Source organism: Cornus florida, unplaced genomic scaffold, assembly GCF_030987335.1.
Source record: "Cornus florida cultivar Cherokee Brave unplaced genomic scaffold, ASM3098733v1 CherokeeBrave_3.0.0_Hap2_Chr08, whole genome shotgun sequence".
Taxonomy (NCBI): Eukaryota; Viridiplantae; Streptophyta; class Magnoliopsida; order Cornales; family Cornaceae; genus Cornus; species Cornus florida.
This window is the reverse complement of record NW_026775578.1, coordinates 14,074,095-14,098,699: the sequence shown is the minus strand read 5'-3', so window position 1 is coordinate 14,098,699 and position 24,605 is coordinate 14,074,095. Positions and strand designations below refer to the sequence as shown.

The following is a 24,605-nucleotide window of genomic DNA, read 5'->3' as shown; positions in this document are numbered from 1 at the left end:
TCAATTTATGGGAGATTTGTCTCAACATCATAAAATGATCTCAACATCATAAAATGTAAATGTAGCCTTTATATATAATAATAATAATAATAAAAAAAAAAAGTGAAATTACCTGCTCCAAACAACGGAAATATTTTGTAATTGGGTGGAGAACAAAATGGTAAAATAAGTAGGTAGAAAATACTCCGTACATTAATGTTTAGTAAGTTGTAAAAAAATTCCTGAAATATTTTTTTGAAGTACTGTCATGGTTTAATTGGTTGATTACTTATCAAAATGGGGAAAAAATCGTCTCGAGACACCCTCTGGCGTCCATTGCTGACATGGAAGCCAAAAAACAGGTGACATGGCAGGGGTAAAAATAGTATTTACTCTTCTTATGTATATGTATGTATATAATCTATGTGTATGCATATATATATGTGTATAATATATATATCTGTACATTGTCTTCCACTTCCTCGCCGCCCACCGCCGCGCCGACCTCCGCCGCACCATCCTCACAACCTTCCCTTACCTCACAGAAACCCATTTTCTCTATCCTTCAAGGCTTAGATCATTCAATAGAGAGAAGGCATGTGGGTCAGATGACGGCGAGAAGAACCCAGACGATTTAGGAGCTAGAGTTGCCGGCGCCGGCGACAAGATCCCCGGATTCTGAGAGGATCCTCGGCTGAGATCGGGTCGGCGATGAAGTGGAGGCCGACGATGTGGGTCGGCGATGAAGTCAATCAGCGGCGTGAAGATGATCCCTCTGGTGACTCCGACCCCTGAGTTTGGCGACGGCAGGGATGTCGCCGTTGAAGACGAAGACAGTGATTCTGTCGATGGTGGTGTTCGGCGATGCTGGAGTTGACAAAGGTAGCAGATCCGGCTGCGGCGACGGATCCGGCGGAGATCACTGGTTCGGCCGGCTGTGATGATCTCTGGAGCCGGCGAAGATGGAGATGGCGGTTGAGACAGATCCGGCCAGCTCTCCTTCAATTCATCCTCATCTTCACAACAGCTCCGAAACTCTTCTTCACTACTTCTAATTTCACTTCCCTAGCCAATTTCGCAGAAGGACCAACACCAAAAATTGTTTGTTCCTCCATTCCCAACACCAACTTCCTCAGCCACAATTACTCTGTAACTAGACCACTTCAAGGTGTGATTGATATCTAGCAAAACCCATCAACAAAAACAATCCAAAACTCAAAAAACTACCATCCTTTTCTCAAAGTCACAACAACAAAGATTTTTTTCAACAGCTCAGCTCCTATTTCTGAATCAAAATCTAAGCAAAACCCATCAACAAAACAGTCTAGAACTCCAACTTTGGCCTGTGTATCTAAGAAAATCACTAATTCCACTATCAAATAATGATCTTTTGGCTATTTTTTATTTTTATTTTTTATATATCAATAATCTGTGAAATACAAATCAACGAGTAGATCTAAAATTCCAAATGATTTCCAGCTACACCTTACAATCTAAATTAGGAACTGCACAAACCAAAAACATAAATTACAGGGTCTTCGCAGCTCAACCTTAAGAAATATGATTCTGCGTTCTTTATTTGAGATCGCCGTTGGCAGCTCGCCGGAGTCAGACCTGCGTGTAATGTATGTGTATATGTGTCTGTGTATATATGTATCTGTGTGTATATGACGATGGAGTAAGGGTAGAGAGAGAGAGAGGAGCAAGGACGAACCGGAGTTCCTGAGAGAGAGAATGGACGGTGGTGATCCCGGCCGTTGCGGTGGTGGTGCAGGAGGACCGGTGGTGAGGATGGTTTTGGTATATTGTATTCGTATATGGTAAGTATGTATGTATATTGTTTGTAGCATTCGTACATGGTAAAAAAAAGTAAAGTATAAAGTTATTGCTGACATGGCTTCATCCCAGCCATTGGATCCTCAATGGACCAGAGAGGTGCCCAGGAGACGATTTTTGCCCATCAAAATGACTAAAACAGGCCCAAGTAAACACTCCCATCGTGGCCCGCGTATGTGTATAACATATATATATATATATATATATATATATAGAGAGAGAGAGAGAGAGAGAGAGAGAGAGAGAGATTGGGCTATGAAAGTTCAGTTAAAATTATGCTAAAATGGAGACTATTTATAGGGGTTCTGGATATGGTTTCTTGGGTATTTGCAGGAGGGAGATGGGTTTATCGCAGCCTCGAACCTTCGCTCGCCAATTATCTGCTTCAGAGGTTTTGTACTCCCTCTCTCGCTCTTTCGCTTTCTTATATATGTATATATACATATGTTCACACACAAGCATATATGCTTCTTAATTATCAGAGGTAGTTGGAGTTGAAATTGTAAAATTCAACTGATTAATTTGCTATTTTTTCAACAATAGAAGTGTAATTCTGTGTATATACCTAGTTTTTATTATGCTATGTCATGTACATACATTTTGATTGTGATTGAATGTTTCATGTGAAAGAAGGGAGTTTTGATGAACTGAATTGGTTTGAAAAAGAAGTATCTGATGGGTGGACATCAAGTATTCATTATTTTTTATACTTTTAGGGCAAGTTTGATTGTTCCAGTAGTTTTATTGTGTGCAAAATAAATTTATTATTGGGATTGGCCTCTTGGGGAAATAAAAAAAAAAAAAATAAAGGTGATATTTTTTCCACAACTCACAAGTATATGGAATTAGTTTTCAACTATATCATGAAAGTTCCCAACTTAAAGTTTCACCATTATGTGTTGGTTGCTATTAATTTTTTTGTAATGGACCCATCTATGATGTTACATTTTTCAATAATGCTATATGCAAATAATGGTCACTTGGGTATTCCTTTTCAAAAGTTTCACTGTTATTGGTGTCAATTGGCTGCCTTTTATTTATTTATTTTGAGGGCAATGTATCCATTTCTATATGTTGAATTTTTACGTATGATGTTAATACAAATATAATGGGCAATATGATTTTCCATTGGAAATCCAATTTCCATGGCAATTCACTTTGTCAGGAGTGTCTGTAATTGGCAAATACCAACAAAATTTGCCACTTTGGTTTTGTATTGTTGCAATTAACTATAAAACTAGGTGATTGTACTTTTTATGTTCCTTTTGTTACAGGGCATTGTGAAACGAATTGATCTATATGGGGAATTAAATGGTCATGCGGATTGTGTAAACACAGTGGAATTCAACTCCACAGGCGACCTTCTCGTGTCAGGTTCCGATGACAAACAAGTTATGTTTTGGAATTGGGCAATGAAAGCATTGAAATTGTCATATCCTTCTGGCCACTTAGATAACATATTCCATACAAGAATCCTACCCTTCACTGATGATCGAAAAATAGTAACTTGTGCTGCTGATGGCCAGGTGAATTTATGCATATATTATTTGCTCCTCTTTGATATACTCTTTTGAATAATATCTCTCACTATTATATATTTTGATGTGCAGTGAAAGTGTCGATCTAGTACAATTTCTTTGATTTAAATTAGGAAGTTATTTCAGAGCCTTTTTGTTCTCCCAACTTTAGTTGATTAATCTTATACCTTCGTACTTAATGTGCTTAGACTATTATTTTGACATTTCATCTATGCTCCTGGTTTGGTTACAAATTTGGACAATAAGCTGTGAATAAACTCGTCACTTTTGTATGGATTAGGGTATCTTCTATGAACTTTCATCGTGAACGTTCCACCTTGTAGGTTAGGCTTGGCCAGGTTCTGGAGAATGGCGAAGTTGAAACAAAAAGGATTGGGAGGCACCGAGGTCGTGTATATAAGCTTGCTGTGGAGCCAGGGAGTCCCCACATATTGTATAGCTGTGGCGAGGATGGTTTTGTTCAACGCGTATGTCAAATACATAGCGTCTTCGTTGTATATGACTATTCCTACTTCCATTTTAGTTTACGGATGTCTGTCTTTTGCAGTATGATCTGCGAAGTAACTCAGCTACGAAGCTTTTCTGTTGCTCCTCTTTCACAGAAAATGAGCTGTCTTCGGGCCCAGTCACGTTGAATGACATTGTCATTGACCCAAGAAATCCTAATTATTTTGCTGTTGCTGGTTCTGATGAGTATGCTCGGGTCTATGACATCAGAAAATACCAATGGGATTCATCAAGTAATTTAGGCAGACCTGTAAACACATTTTACCCTCGTCACTCGATTCAGAATCCTGACGTTCACATCACGGGATTGGCATACTCTAACACAAGTGAACTGCTCGTCTCTTACAATGACGAACTCATTTACTTGTTCCAGAAGAACATGGGATTGGGTCCTGCTCCATCCTCTCTCTCACATGAAGATTTACAGAAACTGGAAGATCCACAAGTTTACGTGGGCCATAGGAATTCACAAACGGTTAAAGGAGTGAGCTTCTTTGGTCCCAATGATGAATACATTATGAGCGGATCCGATTGTGGTCATATATTTATTTGGAAGAAGAAGGGAGCTGAACTTGTGCGTCTAATGGTAGGTGATGAGAACATTGTAAATCATCTTGAGCCTCATCCATATATGCCTGTTCTTGCTACCTGTGGAATAGAAAATAATGTTAAACTCTGGGCTCCTATGTCAAATGATGTTCTTCCACTGCCTCAAGATGCAGACGAGGTACATACTACCTTAATGTTTTTGCTTATTAGTTAATGGATTGTTTTTGGGGCTGGTCACAGAGACCAAATGATGCACTTAATTATATATAATTGAAGTTTTATTTACATTTTGCTTGTTTACAACCAGATTATGGAGGCTAATAGGCTAGCAAGGGAGGACCGTTCACGGGTAACGCTCACCCCTGATGTTATCATGCATGTTTTGAGGCTGCATAGGAGGCAAGCACAGGTTTATATGGAAAGAAGATATGACAGAGCTGCTGTCGAGAGTGAGGAAGAAGACGAAGCAGCGGCTTGTGTTTTAGGATTTTCGGATGATGGTCCCTCTTTTGAGGAGGGTGTTACAGAAAATTCCACAGAGTGCAACATTAGCTAGTGTTTTGTGTAACTTGGCAGTGAGCAAAAACTGTTGCTTCTTTTTTCCTTCTTACTTGCAGTTTCTTTTTCATTTTCATGCTTTATAAAACTAGTCTAGCTATACCAGGTAGCATAGAATCAGTGTCTTGGAATTGGAACTAGAACTAGACTACAACTAGTTTAAAGTTCGACTTAAAATTTCTTCGGTTTCAATTTCAAGGTGTTCATTTTATGCTTCCAAACGCATGGGATCACCATTTTATGAGTTTAAGGGAACATCATGTTTTTTTTCTATTCCTTGATCTGTTTTTTTTTTTTTTTTTTTTCGTTTTCTGGCCTGGCAAAGCACAAAGAAGACATCAAGAAAGCTATAAACACAGAGTTAGGATATGCCCCTATATCTACACATATCAAACTCAGCCAGACGGAGAATATCTCAGGGGATAAGCACGGAGGCAGGATCCTCAGTGATGTGACTTTGAGATAGTTTAGCCACTGAATGAGCGACCTCAATTGTCTACTTACATGGCTAATCCGGTAATGATGGTCAGAATATTGAAGTTTCTGTTATTTATTTATTTTCATCTCCTTAATTAATTTTCATTTGACACCCTGATAATATGATAATATTCATACATGTGCGTAACGTGTGTTTGGATAATGGTGGATTCTAAGTTCTAACGAAATATTGCTGTATGTAATTGTTTTTAATATTTATTTTGTTTGAAATTTGATTTTAATTTTTTTTTTTGATAAATAAATTTGATTTTAATTTTAATACAAAATAAAAAATACATGGAAAAGGGGTGGACAAGTTTCACTCATTATAAAGTGACTAAGTGGGTGATATTTACCCAATCGTAAGAATGGAAAAGAAAAAGCAGAGTCTAATGGAAAAATTAGGTGGGGCCGATTCAAACAGACAGAATAAATTTCATTTTTGTTTGAAAAGAAAATAAATAAGGCTTCCAAGTGATACATGCTGTGCTTATTTTACTGAGTTAACTGAAATCGAGTACGTTTAAACGTGAGAGTCCTACCCAAACTAAAAATTACAATAAATTGAGATAATTAAAGAATATACAAGAGCCACCTAATCTATAATCTTACATAAAGTAAAATTATTAAACAGACTGTTCCAAATAATTAAAATTTTTTTTAGAGAACAAAATGATAAAATAACACACTAATATTACCTAAATTCCTTAATTTTTTTAGTAAATTGTAAAAAATTCACAGAAATATATTTTTTAAATAAATACAGTAACTTTCTAAAGCCAGTACCATTTTGGCTGCGTGACCTATTTATTTTATTACAATAACCCTCTCTGTAGGTCTCACGATTAGACAAATACTAATTATATACGCATAGGCAAGTGTATCACAACGTCACGCGCATCCTTGTCTAAGCTTCCTTTCCCGCTTGCAAATGTTTTGAAAATACACATTAAAACAAAACCCAGAACCAGATCTATGTAACAACTCATACGAATCTGTATCCACATTCAAGTTGAATTTGTAGATAGAGAAAATGGAATCGGATCTGCCGCTGATAGAAATCGCCGGCGAAGACGATTCTCTGGTCGAACATATGAGGCTGGATGACACCACCACCACCACCTATTTCTCGTCCTCACCTTTTCAATTTCGTAATTACAATCGCTCCACTGGTAAGTCTTTTTAGGGTTTAGTCTTTACAGTTTGATTTTAGGATCTGTGATTGCTTTGATTGATTTGCTTTTTTTTTTTTTTTTTTTTTTTTTTTTTTCTGTATATTAGACTTGTTAGTTAATTGATTATACTCTTTAGGGATCGGTTTGTTTGATTAATTTCACTCGGAGTGTGATCTAATTACACAATTCTTTGTGCTCCGGTATTTGATTGCTCTATAAGATTTGGAACTCAAGTTTGGATCCTGTTCTGTTCACACAAACCAGTGCGCACACGAGCACATCAAATACTAGCAACCCGTGGTTCTCTCTGATTGATGTAGATTTCTAGAGGTTTGGTTTCTGTTTCTCTGTATGTTTCAATATATCTGTCAGATCTACAGTTATCGACCTCATATTTCTCCTCTAACTGTGGTTTGCATTTTGTGCGGTTAGTATCTGGTTTTCTAGGGTTTAGCTATTCTTTGTTTTGAGACTGAGTTCTTCTAATTTTGTCCTTTCTACATGCAATAGTGGTCCTAGTTGTTAAATACAAAGTATAATTTATATAGGAAGTTTAGGTTTAGAAGAATATAGTAACCTTTAGAGAGATTTAGAAAATAAAATTTATCACAGGATCAGTGCGTGCAAGGTCAAAAATGCATTGAGCTGGATGAAAATAGGAAGGATTTTAGCACCAAATGACATTGCCATTGAGACTTGAAAGTGTTTAGAAAATTATAGTGTGTCTTCACTAACAAATATATATATATATATATTATTTTAAATTATTTTCCAGGGTAAGTGACTGACAAAGTTATTCAATAAGATAGTAATAACCAAAAAATGCTAGATGGGTGGTGTAAATGTATTTTAGTACTTATATATAAAAAGAAAGAGGACATTCAATGTTGTTCAAGTTATCGGAAAAATAAATTAATGAGAGACATAATATGGATCTTTGAAGAGAGTGATTGAACAACAACTAAGATGTAAAGCTACAGTAGCAAAAAATTAATTTAGATTTATGCTCGGGGATATTAACTGTTGAAGTTATCTTTTTACTAAGACGACTAAATCGAAAGATATAGAGAGACAAAGAAAGATCTTTATACAATACATATTCATTTGGAGAATGCCTATACAAGGTCCCTAGATATATATAATGATGGGTTTAGAAAAGAAATGAGTCGCAAAGAAATATATTGACATGATCAAGAACATCTGTGATACAATTAGAGTAACTATGGGAGACTCAAGTGAATTCTCAATTACTTTAGGCTTACATCAAGTATTAACATTAAATCTATTTATTTACGCCTTATGAATTAGCTGACAAAATACATTTAGGATTGGGTTCCATGGTATATATTATATACAGTGGTATTGCTTTAACTAATGAAATTAAAGTATGAATAGGTTCTAAATTAGAGGCTTGGAGAGAAGCTCTAGAATTAAAAGGGTTTAAGTTAAGCAGAACTAGTTTATGAATACATGGATCCAGCTCTAGCAAAACTAGAAACTTAAATGATGATGTACTGATGTAGTGAAGATTGAGGAACAAGAGATACCTAAAATTTAGGCTTCCATGATCTAGTCTAAATCCTTCACAAAGGCAAGAAAATGATAAACTTAAGGATGAACACATGAAGTAGCATATGTTGTAAATAAAATGAGATAAAATTGATTAAGATGGTTTAGTTATGTGCAAACAAGACCAATAAACTAATAAGGAAGAGTGATGTGGTGGTCCATATTGAGGGTGTTGTTAGGGCGATGAACTAAAACTAATATGGATCGAGATAGAAAGGAAATATTTGATAGTCTGTGTTTTGATTGAGGTTATGACATCATATAGAAGAGTTAATATAGGCAACCCCAAATGGTTGGAAAAAGGTTCTGTTGGGTTGAATTTATGTCCAAAAATGGTTCTCTATGTGTGATTGCTGTCATCAGTTTTGTTTTATTGGGTTTAAAATCTGTTTAATTTGAATAATAGAAAGTACTCAGGATTTGCTATTTTGTACCTTATTTTGCTCCCGAAATTGACCCTGCTTAAATTGATTGGTATTCAGAGTCTCATTTCATTGTTGATTCAAGTGGATAAGAATAATATTTGAAAATATTTCTTTAAGCTTTCTAAATGTTTGGACTTTCTCCAATTTAGGATGACGATGTATTTGTGACTCTATTATACTTATAAGTTTGGATTTGGCAGTTGCCAGTTGGTTTACTCAGATAACACCTTTAATGGGGAAAATGATAAATTAGAACTCTTAAAGCAATGCTTCAAAATGGAAAATTGGAAATTCTGTAAAAGAAACTGCTAAATATCAGGTGCTTTTTTGGAAGTACTTTTGCTGTTTTAGGAGCCAAATTAAAGGAATTTTGGCTTTGAGTAGCTAGAGTTTTACTTCTAAAAGCTAATTGAACAATGCCTTGGTAATTCATGTGAAGATATGATAATTGACATACACTATTGCATTGCAGAGGTTTTGAAGGGTGGTGCGGTTGTAGCAAAACCTAGTTGTTCATCTCCTAGAGATAGCAACAACAAAGAGAATATAAATATGAGTAAATCAGAAGTGCCAAAATTAAGTGTGGAGCCACAGCAGATGAAGAGAAGGAAAAAGGGCGGAGGATACAATTTGAGAAAAAGCCTAGCATGGGACAGAGCTTTCTTCACTGAGGAAGGTTTTTATAATTTTCTTTATATACATAAACACTCACACACACTCAAATCTTGATTTTGTTTTAAATATTCATTAAGGACACACATGCACCGTTCTTTTCTCAGGTGTCTTGGATCCCTTAGAATTATCTTTGCTTGGTGGGAATTTTGGCAACTCCAATGGGGAGGTCTTGCCAGTCATACATGAAGAAGGCAGAAAGTCATCATCTGGTGATTCTGAATGTACTATTGATTCAGCGGCACTAGAAGAAGATTTATATAAAGAAATTTCTGCATCTTCTCTAAATGAAGATAGAGTGAATGGTGGCAGTTCATTGCTGAAGCATAATTCATCAGCTCGAGATACTGTAGCTTCAACCTCTGTGGTTAGTTCATGAACTTTACGTGAAGCTTAAACATAATTTTTTTTTTTGTACAGGTGTAGAGTAACTTACTGTTTCATTGTTAAAAATATGCTTCCAGGCCACCCCAAAAGTGCTTCTGAAAAACAGTAGCAGAACTGGGCCTAAGGGCGGTGTTTGTCCACGGCCTGTGGCTTCACCTTCATATCCTTTCTATTGGTTTGATTTGATATTTTTATAGTGCATGTGATGGTTTTTCATAAAGGCTCTTTGAGCTACCATATCGTTTTTCAATCTATTGGAATTTTACTAGTGATGAGCCTTAATGTTTTTTTACTTTAAAAAGGCCTGCAAATGCAAGCACAAAAAAATCTGCGATGAAAGAATCAAAGATTCCTAAATTACCAGTTTCAAAGCCAGGTCCTTCACTTCCTACAACCACTAAGAGTACCGTGCTGGGTGCAAGTTACACAAAGCATAATCAGATTTCCCAATCAGGTACTCTTTGTATATTTGTGGCATATATTTAAAACTTCTGTTGTATCAACCTTATTATCTGCATCAGATGAAATGGATGCATTCAAATTGTTATTGGTTTGCTCAACCAGGTTATCGTTGTAAAATTCTCAAAAGCCTCTAAATCTGTTTTTTTTTATTTTTTATTTATTTCCCCCCCTCACTCAAATAGTCTTGTCTGCATCTGATAAAATTGATGTGTTTCCGTTTATATCTTATTTCTTATTAAGCAGATAACATTCAGGCTATTGCTGGATTGAGGGGCTTCTCTAAAAACACCAAAGATGCCCCAAATAAAACAAAATCTGGTCCTGGTTGTTTATCTGCAAAATCATCAATTCAACGTCCCAGAAGAAATAAAGTAAGAATCTAGTGCTTGTTCAAAACTGTTAGTTTATGTAAGTTACTATAGTAGAAATTTTTTGATATATGCTTGTCTCCATTTATTTTACTTTTCTCTCCTTTAAAATGCAGGCAAACTCACCTTCAAAATTACATTCATCAACTAATCCACTGCCTGCATTGGTTAGCAAAACTAATGTTGGTTTAGTGGTGACTCAAGATCCAGTACGCTTGGCTACTGGAATGCATGCATTAGATGGTCATGATGTATCTAGAAAAACTGGATTATCTTTCCCTCAAAATACTCACAGTTTGCAAACAACAAAACCTTCAGGCTTGAGGATGCCATCATCAAAACCCTCAGGCTTGAGGATGCCATCGCCCTCACTAGGATTCTTTGGTCAGGTATGACTGTATGATCACCCAATTGAATCCCATGAACAATTTAATAAGATGATTGGAATATTTTCTCGTGCTTTAAACCATGTATATGGATGCTTTATTCTGTCATTTTGTCAATTTGCAGCCAAAATCATCCACTTCACACAGCTTATCTCAGAGAACAACTCAATCCTGCAATCTTCCTGAGTCTAGTATTCCTAATTTGCCTAAACTTGGTGCCTCAAATTATTTGCGTGAGCTGAGGCCGCCACATGCTCCAGGAAAAATGCCCGAAGTGGTCATTGACGCTGCAGCAAGTGGAAATGTTGGGGCCTTACGGTCCAGTATGGATTGTGCTGTTCCATGTGCTGTAAATAAAGCGCAGATGATAAAGGTTGCATGTGATCCTAAGAGTCCTGAAGTGGTAAAAAGTAATGAAGAGCTGCGTACCATTATTGATGCTGACAAAAGATTTCAGGGACATGCAGAACCTGATAAAGTGGAACAGATTTCTTACAGTGAGGCTGCAAAAAGGCAGACGAATGATAATGAGTTGCTTTCACAAAGTGGAATCAGCGATCACTTTAAAAGAGAGAATAATTATAAGAATGTGACAATTGTTTTTCCAGAATGTGAGGACCGTAATGGGTGTGGCTTGGTAAATCCCAGATCTACAACTCAACTCGCAACGAGTGATATAGTTGAGCACCAGCACATAGAAGAGAAAGAATGCAGTTCTTTAATAAAAAATCAGGGAGTCATATTGGAATCTCAGTGTGGAAATGGCATTAGTGTTATCGAGCAGGATTCTTCAACAATGCATAATGATTGTTTAAGAAATACTCATTACGTAAATGAACAGTCTGGGGATCAAGCTGAATTGATAAATCCTTCTGCTCACAAGGCTGATCAAATCTCCCATGGGGAGAATTACAGTCTGAAGACAAATGGCGGCATTTTGTTTGAGGACATTAAACCGTTTGAGCAGTCACAGAAACACAACAGTGGAGACTTTCTAGATGCCAATCCAAACACCCAGCCTTCAAGTGGAAGTATAATGGAATGTTCTTATGGTCCATCTCAGCACCAAACCGTAGAAGAAGCAAATAAAGATGCCGCTGGATTCAGTAACTTGACTAAAAAACATGCGGAAGTTGTACAAATGCAGTTCTTGGATGGCACTCTATTAGATGAAAGCTGCAACAGTAACTTGAATACTCCGGCTGTGCATACTCCCCATCTAATTGTTGATGATGTTTATGAACAATCTGGAGAGCATCCAGAACCTCAAAGTTCTTGTGGCATTGTTGAACAAACTTCCCAGTCCAGCCATGGATTCCGTTCGGATGGTTGCTTATTGCTTGCAGAAAACATCTCTTCTGAAGAATATTTGGAGGTAAATGATCTTGAGTGTGCTTTATATGTTGTTTTAGAAAGAAACGATGATTGTGGAACAGAGATGAAAGGATCAAATGTTTTTCTTAATCAGGAACCAGGTGCCATGCAAGATGGGGCTGTTGATGCGGACGAAATCATTGAGCAGCCACATGTGGAGGCAGCAGTGTCAGGTACTGAGGAGATGGTTCCTTCAGTTGAAATTCATGATGGTTCCATTGATACACGGTTCAGGCATTACATCAAGCTTAGAAGCGAAGCTACTTCGGAATTTGATTCATCTTTGAAGATGAGCAGAGATCATACAACAGATTCTGTTATTAGTACTCCTGCGGATAGCAAAGAATTGGGATCATTAGTTCCAAGTGCTCAGACATCATTAAATGGAAGTAGTATCATAGAGATTCTAAGAGGCAGTGGACTGGAGAGTACTATTGCTGTAGAGGAAGCTGAAACTAATTGTTTTTCTGACAATCCTCATGAGGACAATCAGAAAATAAAGACAAATGATGGCATTTTCTTTGAAGAGAACAGATCTTTCAAAAAGTCCCGGACTGGAGATCTCAAAGATAATGCAGATGTCAGTCCAGTAGTCCAAGGTTCTACTGGAAGTGAATTAAGCTCTTACAATCCATCTCACCTTAAAAACACAGTTTACACAAATGAAGGTGAAGCTGGAGCAGATAACATGACCAATAAATCACATGTGGGAGATGCAAAAATGTACTTAGACAGCAATCTATTAGTTGGAAGCTGCAACAGTGGCCTGAGTACTTCAGCTGTGCAAACTCCACATATAATGTTTGTCGATGATGCAAATGAACAAATTGGTGAACAACTGAAGTTGCAAGATCCTCATGTTGTAGATGAATGTGTTTTTGAGGGTAATCAGGTATTGCATTCTAATGATTTATTATTGCTTGGAAAAGGCACTAGTTTTGAAGAATGTCTGGAGGGAAATGTTCTTGAGAGTGTCGAATATCTTGTTCCGCAACAACTTGATGTTTATGGAAGTGAATCACAATGTTTTACTGTTGTTGCACAGGTGTCACCAGCAAAACAAGATGTTGGTGCTGGGGTGGAAAAAATGGATGAGCACCCACATTCGGATGCACCATCAGGTTCTGTAGAGATCAAGTCTTCAGCTGAAAATCATAAGAATGCCTCTATCGATGCACAGTTCAGGCATGATGTCAAGTTCTGTGATCAAGCTACATCTTCTGAATGCGATTCAGCTTTGAGTACGAGCAAAGCTCAGACTACAGGTGTGATCACTGCTCACAAGGAATTTTGTTCTTTAACTGAAGAATCGGGTTTATTGGTCCAGGCATTATCAAATGAAAGTAGCATACTGAATATAGGAGTTGATGTGAGTAAGCATATAATGCCAGATGAAATTGAAGTCAAAATTTCGCAAAACATTGTTAGTCCTATAGGCAAACTGGTTGTTGCTGATGCAAATGAACTATCTGGTGAACAACTGATGCTGCAAAATCCTTGCATAGTAGATGAATGTGTTTCCCAGGATAATCGTGGATTACATTTCAATGATTACATACTGCTTAGAGAAAGCACTAATTCTGAAGAATTGCAAGAGGAAAAAGTTCCTGAGAATGTTGAATATGTTGTTCCCGATCGAATTGATGCTTTTGGAAGTGAATCAGAACGTTCTAAGGTTGTTGCTCATGTATCACCAGCAATACAAGATAGTGGTGCTGGGGTGGAAAAAATGGATGAGCACCCACATGTTGAGGATGCATCAATAGCTTCTACAGAGACTGAACCTTCAGCTGAAAATCATAAGTATGCCTTTATCGATGAACAGTTCAGTCATGACATGGAACTCTGTGGTAGGTCTTCATCTTCTGAATCTGATTTAGCTTTGAGGACTGATGAAACTGAGACTGCAGATGTGGTCAGTACTTTGAATGAGGAATCAGGTTTATTGGTCCAGATGTTGTCAAATGAAAGTGGCATAATGGCTGCTGGAGTTGACAGGATTAAATGTACATTGCCAGATGAAACTGAAGTCAAAATTTCTCAGGACATTGTTAGTCCTGTCAATGAACTGGTAGTCTCTGGTGTAAATGAAGAATCTGCTGAGCAACTGATGTTGCAAGATCCCTGCATTGGAAATGAATGTGTTTCCCAGGATAATCATGGATTACATTTCAATGATTACGTACTGCTTGGAGAAAGCACTAATTCTGAAGAATTGCAGGAGGAAAAAGTTCCTGAGAATGTTGAATATGTTGTTCCAGATCGAATTGATGCTTTTGGAAGTGAATCAGAACGTTCTGAGGTTGTTGCTCATGTATCACCAGCAATACAAGATAGTGGTGCTGGGATGGAAAATATGGATGAGCACCCACATGTTGAGGATGCATCAATAGCTTCTACAGAGATTGAACCTTCAGTTGAAAATCATAAGTGTGCCTTTATCGATGTACAGTTCAGTCATGACATGGAACTCTGTGGTAGGTCTATATCTGAATCTGATTTAGCTTTGAGGACCGATAAAACTGAGACCACAGATGTGATCAGTATTTTGAATGAGGAATCAGGGTTATTGGTCCAGATGTTTTCAAATGAAAATGGCACACTGGCTGCTGGAGTTGACAGGATTAAATGTACCTTGCCAGATGAATCTGAAGTCAAAATTTCTCAGGACATTGTTTGCCCTGTCAATGAACTGGTAGGTTCTGGTGTAAATGAAGAATCTGCTGAACAACTGATGTTGCAAGATCCTTGCATTGGAAATGAATGTGTTTCCCTGGATAATCATAAATTGCATTTCAGAGATTACTTATTGCTTGAGAAAAGCACTGGTTCTGAAGAACTGCTGGAGGACAATGTTCCTGATTGTGTCCAATATGTTGTTCCTGAACAAAGTGATGCTCATGGAAATGAATCAAAAAGTCCTAATGTTGTTGATAAGGTATCACCAGCAATGCAAGATGATGCCACTGAGGTTGAAAAGTTGGACGAGCACTCACATGTGGAGGATGCACAAACATGTCCTGTAGACATTGAGCCATTGGCTGAAAATCATAAATATTCTTTGCAAAGTGATGCTCATGGAAGTGAATCAAAAATTCCTAATGTTGTAGATCAGGTATCACCAACAATGCAAGATGATGCCACCGAGGTTGAAAAGTTGGATGACCAACCACATGCGGAGGATGCACAATCATGTCCTGTAGACATTGAGCCTTCGGCTGAAAATCATAAATATTCCTTTATGGATTCACAGTTCATGTATGGCATTGATCTCTGTGGCCAAGCTACATCTTCGGAATCCAATATAGCTTTGAAGACAAGCAAAGCTCAGTCTACAGATGTGGTCACTACTTACAAGGCAGTTTATTCTTCGAGCAACGAATCAGGTTTTAGGACAACGTCAAATGAAAGTAGCATACTGGGTATAGGAGTTGATGGTATTAAGTGTATCTTGCCAGATGAAAATGAAGTTAAAAGTCCTCAGAACATTGTTAGTCCTGCGGGTGAACTGTATCAAAAGCTGGACAATGTCATTTGTCTCACAGAAGACGACGATGCAACAAAGCCAATGTAAGTGTATATAAAATTTGAAAACGCCTTTGGGTTTGTGCCGTGTTTGTGTTTTTGGCTCATTCCATATCTTTTTAGTCAAACTTTGATAAGCTTCTAAACTCTGGGTAAGTTTTAATCTGACTCTCCTTAATGCAGCAAAAATTCTGAGAATGGTGCAAAGAGAGGCAATCTTATGATAAAACCTCCAGCAAATGCAATTCCATTTTCTGATGAATGGTTGGCTGCTATGGAAGCTGCTGGAGAGGTATATCTATGAGAATCCAACTCTGTTGCATAACACTTCCATCTTGGATGCTCTGTTCTTGAGTTCTTTTGAATACTATAGGGTGTATTCGGAAACAGATGCATGGCATCTAGGAGTGGCAATGGTTTGGGTAGTTAGGTTGGATGCCTATGGCACTGATGACACCCTTAACGTAACTTGCAGACTCAATTATTCCTGCTATTTTGAGTCCTGTTAAATATTTATTCTATTATTAAAGTGGTGCTTTTTGGTCTAATCCCTTTACAGTTTGAGGAAGTGATGGGATTGAATCCCAGAAAGTAAAGTTGAACCTGGTCACTTATAAACAGATTTGGAGGGGAATAATTAGATCTGAACCAAATATCGAACGGACTGATAGTCCACCCTGAGCCTGAGAAACTTTCTGGAGGATTAACCTTGTTATAAGATTTGTTCGCATGCCCGATTACCATTGTTATTTTGATACAATTGTTAAATACCGAGATATGCAATCTTATAGAGAGTTTTCTGCAGGACATTCTTACCATGAAAAGTGGTGCTGTACAACATTCTCCCCCTGACAAATCTGTTCCTGAACCAGGTCCATGGTCCCCGGTATGACCCTACTTTCTAGAATCTCATTTTTCATTGTTCAAGGTACTACATTTTGCTTTAATTTCAATTTGCATTTGACCTCATTATTTGCACGACATTAGCTTTTGTCGACTAATGAACTTGAGGAATAACTGGAACATAATATTAGTATTCTTGGAACCCCCTACTGTGAGGAGAATAACGTAGTTGTCTTCTGGTTAGCCATATTAAGCCTTAAGCTCTTGACATTGTTAAGATCATTGAAACCAGGCCTCAGCTGTGAGAGAAACTCACACTATATATTCAGGAAAAAGAAAAAACCTTTCACTATGTGCTTTGACAATGTTTCAGTTCATCGAGAAATCCTCAACTTCATCCTTGTTTCTGCACTACTTTATCTGAATTTTGCACTTTGTTCCTGCTTTCGATTAGGGTTATTAGTTTTGCTTGGAGTATTAGTTGATACTGAACTGCTGTCCATTAGCTTGTGTTTCAAAATTAGTGGTAAAGTTAATTTGTCTTTGAACTCTGTTGCCTTTATGGTAGTATGTGGGTCTTAGAATATTCTTGATTGATTGAGCATGCTGATTTTGAGCCTACCTGTTACTTGAATCAAAATAAGGCTGCGTTTAGTAACGAGAAACGTTTCTTGTTTTCTGTTGTCAACCTCTTAAAAAGCAAAACGAAAACAAAAATCGCGGCCAATAAAATGTTTTTGTTTTTCTATAACGAGAGAATAATCAAACGTGGAGAGGCACAAAACCCCACTTTGCAAATCCTGCTACAGCTACGTGATTTTTGTGAAGAAAATAGAAAACATCAAAATGATGTTTCTTATGTTTTCGACACTATAGTGCAGAAACATTTTAACTAATATTACTGCACATGCACTATTCATTTTAAATAAAATTCATATTATTTGTGTTATATACTAAGTTGCATATTAAATGTTAATAAAAATATATATTTTTAATATAGAATAAATTAAATATTGTATATTATTTCTATTTGATAAAAATATATTTTAATATATAATATATTAAATAATAATGAAAATTATTTTTTGTGACAAAATAATTTTTGATATAGAATATAATGTTATTAAATTATTAAGCAATAGATATTTTATATTATTGTAGATCATATCTATATTATATTATATGTAAATATTAAATTATAATTAATTTATAATATTATAACACAATATATATTTTATTACATATAAGATATATTATTTAATATTTTTTATTCATAATAAATTATCATATGCTAAATATATTATATATATTATATATCACATAATAAATGTATACATCATGCATATATATGTATTTATATATATAATTGGTGGGAATGTTTTTGTCTTGGTATATCTAATTTTGTACTTATGATGTATTGGGTATTTTTAAGATTTATAATTTTTAATTAGATTTTATAGATTTATGGCTTTTTGATATTAATGGAAGCAAGTGTCGTGCGTAAGTGGTTGGGTTGCTCTCTGTGTGCGATAGTTCATGTTCAAGTCATCTACCCTCCCCTCTAATCAATAACTCTTAAAATTCTTGCCATGAAAAGAATAAAAAATAAATTAAAAAATTTAAAGAATATTATGTACATTTTGTAACAAACATGTTGTATTACTAAACACAGTTATTGTTTTATGTTTTCAAGTTTGTGACAACAATAAGTGTTAATAAACATCATTTCTGTTTTCTATTTTCACTCAAGAAAGCAAAATTATGTTTTTATTTTCTTAAGACTGCAAAAACAGAAAACAAAAATGTTACTAGACGCACCAAGCAATTAACATAGATTTTCCACATGAATATGTAAACAATAATGGCGCGCTGCTTAGTCTTAGAAGTCCTGTTTTGCCATTGTTTAAATGTAACTCGATGCGTGCATCAAGTGAATTACTATTTCTTTTCCTGTCTTTTATCCAACTCACGAATTTTTAATTTATTCAGTTCCATTTCTCTCTAACAATTCAGCATGTGCACCCACTTGACATGGCATGACAAACCTCTCATAAACACCTGTGCAAGTTTTTAGGAACACTCTCATCTCTGGCCTTAGATAAAACGGAATGAAAATATAAGATTTATGCGGCCGACCAAAACCTCAAAATCTTTAGTTTTCGTGCCTTCTTGAAATGGGCCCATGGTTTCTATTTGTCTTGTGTTATGTAGTTTTCTTAATTTTTTTAATGCATAAGCTGTAGCTGTGGCAGTTTTGCCTTTTGTAAATAATTTCAGTTTAATTGGCTTTAAGTGTGACCATCCAAATCTCATACTTAAGACATAAATTTTTACACGAAACAAGTAACATTGTTTGTTAATTTTGTTGGTATGGATATGAGTAATTGGAAATTCATTGACTACAATTTTTTAACTGACACGTACAATTTCTATGGCTTTCAGGTAAAACGGAAAAACAATCAGATTGGACCGTATGACTGTACAAAGTTCACTAACATTGCACCTCCTGATTCCCATTAACTAAATCATTCTTTTGGACTAACAATCATCATGACTCATTCATAGTGACCCAATGTGTAACAATCCCTGGCTGATTATAAATACTGTTGTTGTCTTCAAAAAAAAAAAAAATTGTATTAGTGAATTCTTTAATTCTTGTAGTTTAAAAAAGTCCTTAACCCTTCACAAATTGTGGTACCGCAAATTAACCTGTGAATTTCGCAGTCCTATTATTTTGCAAGTTGCTTTTACAAATAGTTGCAACGTTTTGATGTGCCCAAAGTGACTGTTTGATGTGGATGGGAACTGCTCTTGTAGAAACTTTTGCTCTCCTGTAAAATGCACATGTTCGTTCCTTCTTTCGGGCTATAGGCTCCGATCAAAGCTTTTGAAATAAGATAGTTGTAAGCCGATTATTATCATCATCATTCTTTCCTTTATCCCATACAAACAGGGTTGATTATTTATTTTATTTGAAATGGGGTAAGCCAATTATACATAATTATAGTGGTACTATTTGCACGTAGTATTCCTTACTCTAGTTTGTTAATTACGTGAAAAAACTATGGACACAGGGTGAAGATCATATCAGAATAAATAGCATGATTTATAAATTGTTAAAACAAAAACAATATTTTTGTAAAACAACTAGAGCCACAATGCCAGCAATGTTCTCATGTGACAACAGTGGGGAATTGGTGGAAGTGCAATATTAATAAGATATGTGGAAGGGATGGTTGTGGGTGTGGCAAGAAGTGGTGTGTGTTAGTAGTAGTGGACATGACTACTTGTTTCGTGTTGGGGATTTGGTTTGGTGTCTACTAAATTATTAATGGTTGCGGCACAAACAATTACTGTCCATGTCGAAATTGTTTAATGAAAAGCTACAAATTATTGTATTGTGATTGCAAATTTTTAATATTAGTGATGCTAGGTCCACATGAATTCATGATGTCATCAAGGATGCATATTAACTATTTTTTTTGTAAATTGTCTGTTTCTTTTTTCTTGACGAGTCATGGAATATTCAAAGAATTATACTCTTTTGTGCGTGCACACACATTTCAATTTTATTGGTTCTTAGCTGTGTGACACATCTTGATCATTGACAGATCAATTGCGAAGGAATTGATCAATTAAGAAACTTATCTTGAGACAAAAGATTATAACACTAATAAGATGTCATTCTCTTTGAGACATCGTGGAAGATAAAAAAAAAAATATCACTAGACTTCAATTCTTAATAGGCTCATGAAAAAAAAGGAAACTGAATAGAAGTAAAGTGAAGCGTCCAAATTCATGAGGAATTGGTCTTGAGATTGTATTAGAAATTGTAGAGGCTTTCATCTAAAATACTATTGAATGTCAACTCTCACTTTAAAATATATAAAATTAGTGGCAATAGATTTTGCTGAGTTGTTGTTGTAGTCGAGTACGTGTAGATATACAAATTGAAGAACAAGAATTCTATAACAAACACATATTGCAAATTGTACATTGTACATTGTATGTAGTACATTAAAGAAGAAAAGGAAACGAGAAACAATTTAGTTTCAAAACACACCAAAATAATTTACAAAATGAAACAATAAAAAAATAAAGGAAAATGTGAAGGTTGTTATGTAGCTAATAGTACTGGCAGGAACCTGACCATATAAGTGTAGTGTCTGGAGGCCCATTACACCCATGGGCAGTCAATAAGCGCTCAATCAACAGAAGCAACAAATAGATAATGCTAGTATATCAAACCCAACCCACTCAGGACAATCTCAAGGGTTTTGTGCTGCAAGCTGGCAGGTTGAACTGGATTAATGATATATAATAATTAAACAATTAAGCACACTTGAACACCTATACTACATAATTTTGTGGAACATTCACTCCTCAACTGTAGTATATGTTTTTTTTCCAGCTAATCCCCTAAACTACTAAAAAAATTTGCACAGTTTGTCATCCCTTATTCGTTAAATAAGGGGGTAAAGTGCAAATGGTTTAATAGTTTAGAAGGCAGTCACTAGAAACATAGTTTAGGAAGATTATGGGCCGGAAATTATAGAATAGAACAGGCGGATACAAGGGGGGCGCTGGACTTGAGGACTCCCCCCCCCCCCAAAAAAAAAAAATTTAGCCCAACCCAAAAAATAAAATAAAATAAAATTAATAGTACTAGCCCATCCCAGAATATATATGCGGGGCATATAATATATATGGAAAACCTGGCATGGATGGTGGCCTTTGCATTATTATGCATAGTCTGGATTGAGTAGCAAGGCCTCCTGATAAATCATATCCTTCATCTGCTCCTCTCCCACAGCCTGTTCAAAATCGAAGGAGAACGACTCCGGGCAGATTGGTTCATCAGCTGTGTCATGTAATCTTGCAAGGTATGGATGGGCTAATGCTTCTTCAACTGCAACCACACAAACAATTTTTCCTTTAAATAACTACGGGCAAACAAATAAAATTGAAGTGTGCCTCCTACAAGCGAAGTAGGTTGAACTAGCTGACATCAAAATAAGTTAGTTACCTGAAATTCTTTTTGCAGGATCAAGCGTCAACATTTTATCAATGAGGTCAATGGCCAACGGGTGGACATGCGGGAAAACCTTCCCTAACTCCTGGCGAGGATGCTGGGGAAGTTGCCTGATATATCTTCTTGCATCATCAGTCCGAGCAAACCCAAGATCAGATTCAGTTGGTGTCCCAAGAAGCTAAGAAATGTAAAAGAATACGGTAAGTATTCATCCAATGACAAGCACTACATAGGGCAAAACTTCATAATTCAATCCTATAATCGTGTAGAAGAAAGGGATATGATAAGCAATAGTAGCACAATTTTACTTGTTCACCATCCTTGGTAATTTGAATCAATTAGAGTCAATTTATGGAAATTGAAGTATTGTTCACCAAATGAAATGCCACTGGCCTTATTTCATCATACTAGCAGTCGGGAAAAATTGGAAATTTTACCATATAGAAAACTTAGATCTAATTAGAATGTCATTGGCCTAATGCCACTGATTATTGTTAACCAAATGGAATGCCATTGGCCTAAAAACTAGACCCTGAAAACTTCCACACACACAAAAAAAGAAACTGAAGTTTACAAAGTTGAAACAAATTTTTGCTCAAAGTGTCATCTTACCTCTGTTAATAAGCGCATCTGATGCACATGATCTTTACCCGGAAACAAGGGTTTCCCGTTCATAAGCTCCATATAGATGCAACCCACAGACCAGACATCTATGGCACCAGTGTAATCTGAAGAGTTTAACAATAACTCAGGTGCCCTGTACCATCTGGTGACAACATATTCTGTCATGAACTCGTTCTCCGCAGTAGGCCGAGCAAGGCCGAAATCACAAATTTTCAAATCACAATTGGCATTCAGCAACAGGTTGCTGGGTTTCAAATCTCTGTGAATGACATGTGCAGAATGTATGTATTTCAGTCCTCGAAGAATCTGATACAAGAAGTACTGCAAGTTTCCCAATTAAAAATAAATAAATGTCAGTTCTTTCCCAGAAAAATCAAGCTTATAAATTGAAGGTTGAGTTGTTATAAAATCCAGAACTCCAATAGTAAACAATCTTACCTGACAGTGTTCCTCTGACAAACTTTGATTGGATCGAATGATTTGGTGAAGATCAGTGTCCATGAGTTCTATGGCAATGTAGACATCAGAAAATTCCCTCCTTAACGGTGGGGGAATTACATCCTTAATGGCTATGATCTGTTTTAGAAACACAGAAAATCAATTAACTCGAGCTCAAAAGGAGATTGTAAAAAATGAAATATTAACTTCTATATACTCCAACTTTGTTGTGCTAACATGTGGCTCATAAACCTTCAATATCATACTCTCTCTGTCCCAAAATAAGTGTCATGGTTTCTTTTTTTGTCTGTCCCAAAATAATTATCCATTCTTCTTTTTTAAACAATATATTTCACATTTTTCCATATATATTATTTGAGTTTAAAATTTCAAACTTATTCAAAATTTAAAAGGACAAGTTAGTGACTTTTGAGAGAGACAATACATATCCCCTTAAAAATTACTACTCCTCATAAGCAACACTTAAATTAGGATGGAGGGAGTAATTGATTTTGTGAAGGGACGAAAATGATGAAGATGAGAGAAAATTATAGAAGATTGATTGAGATGGGTTGTCCATTGGCAGCAAAAACCAAAAACTCTAGCAGGAATGTAATCACATTAAGAATAATACTGGGGAAGAAAAAGACTCAAACAAAAATTAATCTGACTTTTGATCTTCATAATAGTTTTCTTGGACTTTCGTGGTGTTGAAAGAGCTTTGGACTTCATGACGTTGAATGAGCTTTGATGTTTAATTTTGACTTACGAGACCATTTATATAAAAATTCTGCCTAAATGATGAAGGAAACCGAAAGCACTAATCATTTGTTATAAGAAATTCTCATAAAAAGATTAATAGGATATAATTTTCTCATATACAAATATGTATAAACCTTAAAATACTACTATAAGAAATCAAAATTCAATGAATGAATCAGTGAAATTGTGATAATTCTCCCATCATTCGGTAATTAATCAATCAAACATATAATATATATATATATATACACACACACACACACAAACAACGAATATCAGATGATAATTTGCAATCAAGAACAAAATACTTACATTTTCGTGATCCAAATGTCGAAGAAGCTTAATCTCCCGAAGCGTTCGCTTGGCGTCCATGAAATTGTCAAAAGCATTGGCGATCTTCTTGATCGCCACCATCTCGTTCGTCTCGGAATTCATCACCGAGCTTCATAACAAAACAAAACGAATACAACAGAAATCAATTTGAATTTCACTTCTCAGTACTGATGAACCCTATCACTACCAATAAAATCCATCCATATCGAACCACAATCAAATCAGTAACAAAGCCTGAAGAGATCAATTACCAGACGATTCCATAAGCACCGCGACCAATTGGCATGATCGGAGGCCTGTACTTCGCCGTGATCTCAAATTGATTGCCGAAAATGTTGTATTGAATGAACTGCCCTCCGTGAGTCGGAACCGCCGGAAAATCGGAGTAACCGCCGCCGTTGTTGTTGTTGAAGTGAGCCATTGCTTCAATCTCTGTCTATATGTATGTATATAAGCTCTCTCTCTCGAACTACTTCTCCCTCCAACACACTGTTTATGAAGCTATAGATTGAAGAAGAGATCAATCTCTCTGTGATATATATATATATATATATAACTTTGTATATATATGTATGAAGTGTTTCTCTCTCTAGAATTTGTGTGTCACTCGTTTAGTGATGAGGGAGAGAGGAAGCTATGAGAAAGTGGAGATTTATAGGAGACTTTTCAGAGCTATGGAGTTTATAGAAGTGCGAGGAAGGAAGAAGGAGATGAGAAAAACGCGCTAGGACGCGTTTGGACACAACTCAAAAAGATTTTGTTGACTTTTAGCTGAGCCGCCTCAGA

The 24,605-nt window shown here is 36.1% G+C and overlaps 3 protein-coding genes across 4 annotated transcripts; 2 read left to right on the top strand and 1 right to left on the bottom strand.

Moving 5' to 3' along the window:
• Nucleotides 1-2,024: 2,024 nt before the first annotated feature.
• Nucleotides 2,025-5,037, top strand: LOC132269517 (protein ALTERED SEED GERMINATION 2-like). Its single transcript, XM_059770745.1, has 5 exons — nucleotides 2,025-2,206; nucleotides 3,090-3,341; nucleotides 3,677-3,820; nucleotides 3,901-4,587; nucleotides 4,717-5,037. Exons 1-5 carry the CDS (start codon nucleotides 2,099-2,101, stop codon nucleotides 4,963-4,965), a joined length of 1,440 nt encoding a protein of 479 aa, XP_059626728.1. The 5' UTR covers nucleotides 2,025-2,098; the 3' UTR covers nucleotides 4,966-5,037.
• Nucleotides 5,038-5,404: 367 nt separating this feature from the next.
• LOC132269516 (uncharacterized) lies at nucleotides 5,405-19,542 on the top strand. Of its 2 annotated transcripts, XM_059770744.1 has the most exons (12): nucleotides 5,405-5,483; nucleotides 9,086-9,289; nucleotides 9,393-9,652; nucleotides 9,750-10,126; nucleotides 10,378-10,505; nucleotides 10,619-10,891; nucleotides 11,013-12,263; nucleotides 12,357-13,154; nucleotides 13,308-15,832; nucleotides 15,971-16,079; nucleotides 16,593-16,673; nucleotides 19,073-19,542. In XM_059770744.1, the coding sequence occupies exons 4-12, from the start codon at nucleotides 10,006-10,008 to the stop codon at nucleotides 19,148-19,150; spliced, it is 5,364 nt and encodes a 1,787-aa protein (XP_059626727.1). In that variant the 5' UTR covers nucleotides 5,405-5,483; nucleotides 9,086-9,289; nucleotides 9,393-9,652; nucleotides 9,750-10,005; the 3' UTR covers nucleotides 19,151-19,542. The 2 variants fall into 2 exon arrangements, with proteins under 2 accessions (XP_059626727.1, XP_059626725.1); XM_059770742.1 differs by having other exon boundaries at nucleotides 12,357-15,832.
• A 1,038-nt stretch (nucleotides 19,543-20,580) lies between these two features.
• On the bottom strand, nucleotides 20,581-24,554 carry LOC132269515 (mitogen-activated protein kinase 3-like). Its single transcript, XM_059770741.1, has 6 exons — nucleotides 24,071-24,554; nucleotides 23,799-23,928; nucleotides 22,725-22,862; nucleotides 22,275-22,607; nucleotides 21,657-21,840; nucleotides 20,581-21,539 (listed from the first exon to the last, which is right to left on the bottom strand). Exons 1-6 carry the CDS (start codon nucleotides 24,238-24,240, stop codon nucleotides 21,373-21,375), a joined length of 1,122 nt encoding a protein of 373 aa, XP_059626724.1. The 5' UTR covers nucleotides 24,241-24,554; the 3' UTR covers nucleotides 20,581-21,372.
• Between the last annotated feature and the right edge of the window lie 51 nt (nucleotides 24,555-24,605).